Consider the following 3,625-nt stretch of genomic DNA (forward strand, 5'->3'; position numbering starts at 1 on the left):
AATATGCTATTCACATGTTGCCTACTATGGAGGCTAGAGTGCGCCGGTTTGTGCAGGGCCTTAGCCCCATGGTTATCAATGAGGCCGCTACAACTGCCTTGAATTCAGACATGAACTATGTGAAGATGGTAGCATTTTTTCAAGCTACAGAGGACCATCTGTTGAAGAAAATAAGGGAGCGAGAGGGTACCGGCAAGGCTTGGTCCGCGGAAAACTTTGGTGAGTCATTTGTTGGGGGAAGATCAGCTTTCGGGGGAGGGTCATCATGGCCAACCCAGTCTCATGCTCAGTCTTCAGCTAGTGCACCGCTAGCAGGGCACAGTCAGCAGCAAGGGAGTCACTTCAGGCCCAATCAGGGTAGCAGGGGATCCCACCATCAGGGCCGATCAGGAGGGAGATTCCCGCAACAACGGAGGCCCCCATGCCCCAGGTGTGGGAAGATGCACTTTGGGATCTGCTATATAGACTTACCGATATGTTACGGGTGTGGATTGAGGGGTCATATTCAGAGGGAGTGCCGTTCATCCTGCCATGGTGCGGTCAGGGGCACATCACAGCCATCCAGTTCTGCATATGCTACATCTTTATCACCCCCTCTAGCTCGAGGCCCTCCGGCACCAGCAGGGCGTGGTACAGCTAGGGGTGGTGCATAGAGTTCAGGAGAACCCAACTGTTTTTATGCTATGAGTGGTTGCCAGAGTGCAAAGGCTTCTCCAGATGTCGTCACAGGTATATTGACTGTCCAAACTCATGATGTATATTCTTTTATTGATCCCGGTTCCACCTTGTCCTATGTTACCTCTTTTGTTGCTATGGAATTTGGGATAGAACCGGAATAACTTCCTGAGTCGTTCTCTGTATCTACTCCAGTTGGCGAGTCTATTGTGGCTGCACAGATTTATAGGGGCTGTGTTGTCACAGTGTGTAGTCGGGACATTGTGACCGATCTCATTGAAATGGGGATGGTTGATTTTGATGTAATTATGGGAATGGATTGGCTTTATTCATGTTTTGCTAAGCTCGACTGTCGAACTAGAACCGTGAGGTTTGAATTTCCTAATGAGCTAGTTCTTGAGTGGAAGAGGGATAATGTGGTGTTGAATGGTAGGTTTATTTCTTACCTTAAGGCCACGAAGATGATTAACAAGGGGTGTATCTATCATTTGGTCCGGGTTACGGACACCGACGCTGAGGCGCCTACACTCGAGTCTGTTCCAGTTGTGAATGAATTTCCAGAGGTCTTTCCTGATGAGCTCCCTGGGATTCTTCAAGACAGGGAAATTGATTTTGGGATTGATGTGATGCCAGACATGCAGCCTATATCTATTCCGCCCTACAGAATGGTACTAACAGAATTAAAGAAACTAAAGGAACAATTGAAGGATTTGTCAGAAAAGGGTTTCACGCAACCGATTGTGTCACCATAGGGTGCACCGGTTCTCTTTGTGAGGAAGAAAGATGGATCACTGTGGATGTGTATTGATTACCAGCAGCTCAACAAAGTCACAATCATAAACAAATATCCATTACCAAGAATAGATGATTTGGTTAATCGGTTACAAGGTGCTAGATACTTCTCCAAAATTGATTTACGATCCGGGTATCACCAACTGAAGATCAGGGAGCAGGATATTCCGAAAACAGCTTTTAGGACCCGTTATGGGCATTTTGAATTTCTGGTGGTCTTTTGGGCAAACAAATGCCCCAACGGCTTTCATGGATCTTATGAATCAAGTTTTCACCTTTCCTCGACTCCTTTATGATAGTGTTCATTGACAATATTCTTGTGTATTCACGAGGTCAGGAGGACCATGCCAATCATCTCAGGGCAGTGTTGCAGACTCTTCATCAGCACCAATTGTATGCGAGGTTTTCAAAGTGTTAATTTTGGCTCGAATCTGTCACATTCTTGGGTCATATTATCTCTAGAGAAGGAATCAAGGTTGATCCTCAAAAGATTTTAGCAGTAAAGAATTGGCCTTGACCTACAACGCCCATCGAGATTCGTAGTTTCTTGGGCTTAGCAGGGTATTACATGATGTTTGTGGAGGGGTTCTCTACTCTTGCCTCTCCGTTGACTAAATCTACTCATAAAGCAGTTAAGTTCCAATGGTTTGATGCTTGTGAAAGGAGCTTCCAGGAGTTTTTAATCGATATTGACTACATCGCCAGTGTTGACCTTGCCAGAGGGTACATATGAATTTGTGGTATATTGAGATGCTTCTAGAATTGGGCTTGGGTGTGTGTTAATGCAACACGACAAAGTTATAATATATTGTGATGACCCAAAATGTCATCTTTAAATTTAATAATTAATTCTATATTCTAAGACCTCGAAAAGTACTATTTATCACTCCTCAACTTGCGTGCGCAGTCCATAAACTTTTGCGGAAAGTTTTATGTGCAAAATGGATTAAAATGTGAAATAGAGCCTTAAAACTCAATTGAGTTGACTTTGGTCATATTTTGAGAAAACGGACTCGGATCAGTATTTTGACAGTTCTGGTAGACTCGTATCGTGATTTGGGACTTGGGCGTATGCCCGAAATTTAATTTGGAGGTCCCTAGCTCAAGTTATGACTATTTAACGGAAATTAGTAATTAAAAGGCTAAAGATTTTTAAGTTTGACCACGGGGTTGACTTTTTGATATCGGGGCCAGAATTCGATTCTTGAAATTTGAATAGCTCCGTTATGTCATTTATGACTTGTGTGCCAAATTTGAAGTCATTTCGGATTCATTTAATATGTTTTGGCACGAGATTTGCAAATTTAAAAGTTTAAAACTCAAAGTTCGAATCAGGGTGTGAATTGTAATTTTAGCATTGTTTGACGCAATTTTAGACCCCGAGTAAGTCTGTATTATGTTACGGGACTTGTTGGTATATTCGGACGGGATCCTGAGTACCCCGAGAGTGATACAGATTGAAATCGGATCAAGAATTGGACTTAAGGAAAAATCTGAACTTTGGCCTTTTGGTGTAATCGCACCTGCGGATTTGTGACCGCAGGTGTGAGCTCGCAGAAGAGAGCATTCCATCGTAGAAGCGGCCTGGGTAAGCTAGGAAAAATTTCAACAGGTGCGGAAACTTGCACGCACCCGCGCGTTTGCAGAAGCGGACTCTTCGATTGCAGGAGCGGAAGGCAGCGCAGGTGCGCATTTTTCCTCCGCAGATGCGAGGCCTCACCTGGCATCCCCACTTCACAAATGCGAGGCCGCATGTGCGAAAATATAGCCCGCAAATGCGAAAATGCTGGGCAGAATACATAAAATCGGGTCTTAGCCATTTTTACTCTATTTTGAGATTTAAGTCTCGGATTTTGGCGATTCTTCGACGATTTTCACGGGAAAACTTTGGGGTAAGTATTCCTTATCCTATATTAATTATATTTCATTATTCCATACTCATTTACATCATGAATTCATAAATTTATGGAGGAAAAATCAGATTGGTTGGACTCGACTTTGGTATAAAAACCTTCCAAAAACGAAAATTTAAGATTTGAAGGTCCATTTGACATCGGAGTTTGATAAATTTTGTATGGTTGGACTCGTCTCAGAATGGGTGTTCGAATTTCGTAAGTTTTTCCGAGATTTGAGATGTGGGTCCCACTGTCGAATATTT

The 3,625-nt window shown here is 43.3% G+C and overlaps 1 protein-coding gene across 1 annotated transcript; it reads left to right on the forward strand.

Moving 5' to 3' along the window:
- The first annotated feature begins 683 nt into the window (after positions 1 to 683).
- Positions 684 to 1,427, forward strand: LOC138905325 (uncharacterized). Its single transcript, XM_070193836.1, has 2 exons — positions 684 to 729; positions 871 to 1,427. Exons 1-2 carry the CDS (start codon positions 684 to 686, stop codon positions 1,425 to 1,427), a joined length of 603 nt encoding a protein of 200 aa, XP_070049937.1.
- Positions 1,428 to 3,625: the final 2,198 nt, after the last annotated feature.

Source organism: Nicotiana tomentosiformis, chromosome 2 (assembly GCF_000390325.3).
Source record: "Nicotiana tomentosiformis chromosome 2, ASM39032v3, whole genome shotgun sequence".
NCBI lineage: Eukaryota > Viridiplantae > Streptophyta > Magnoliopsida > Solanales > Solanaceae > Nicotiana > Nicotiana tomentosiformis.

Excerpts from the sequence above, each read along its gene's own strand:
- LOC138905325 (XM_070193836.1), top strand. The coding sequence starts at position 684 with ATGAGTGGTTGCCAGAGTGCAAAGGCTTCTCCAGATGTCGTCACAG. Across the intron at positions 730-870 it reads TTCTCCAGATGTCGTCACAG|TTGGCGAGTCTATTGTGGCT; the intron begins GTATATTGACTG and ends TATCTACTCCAG.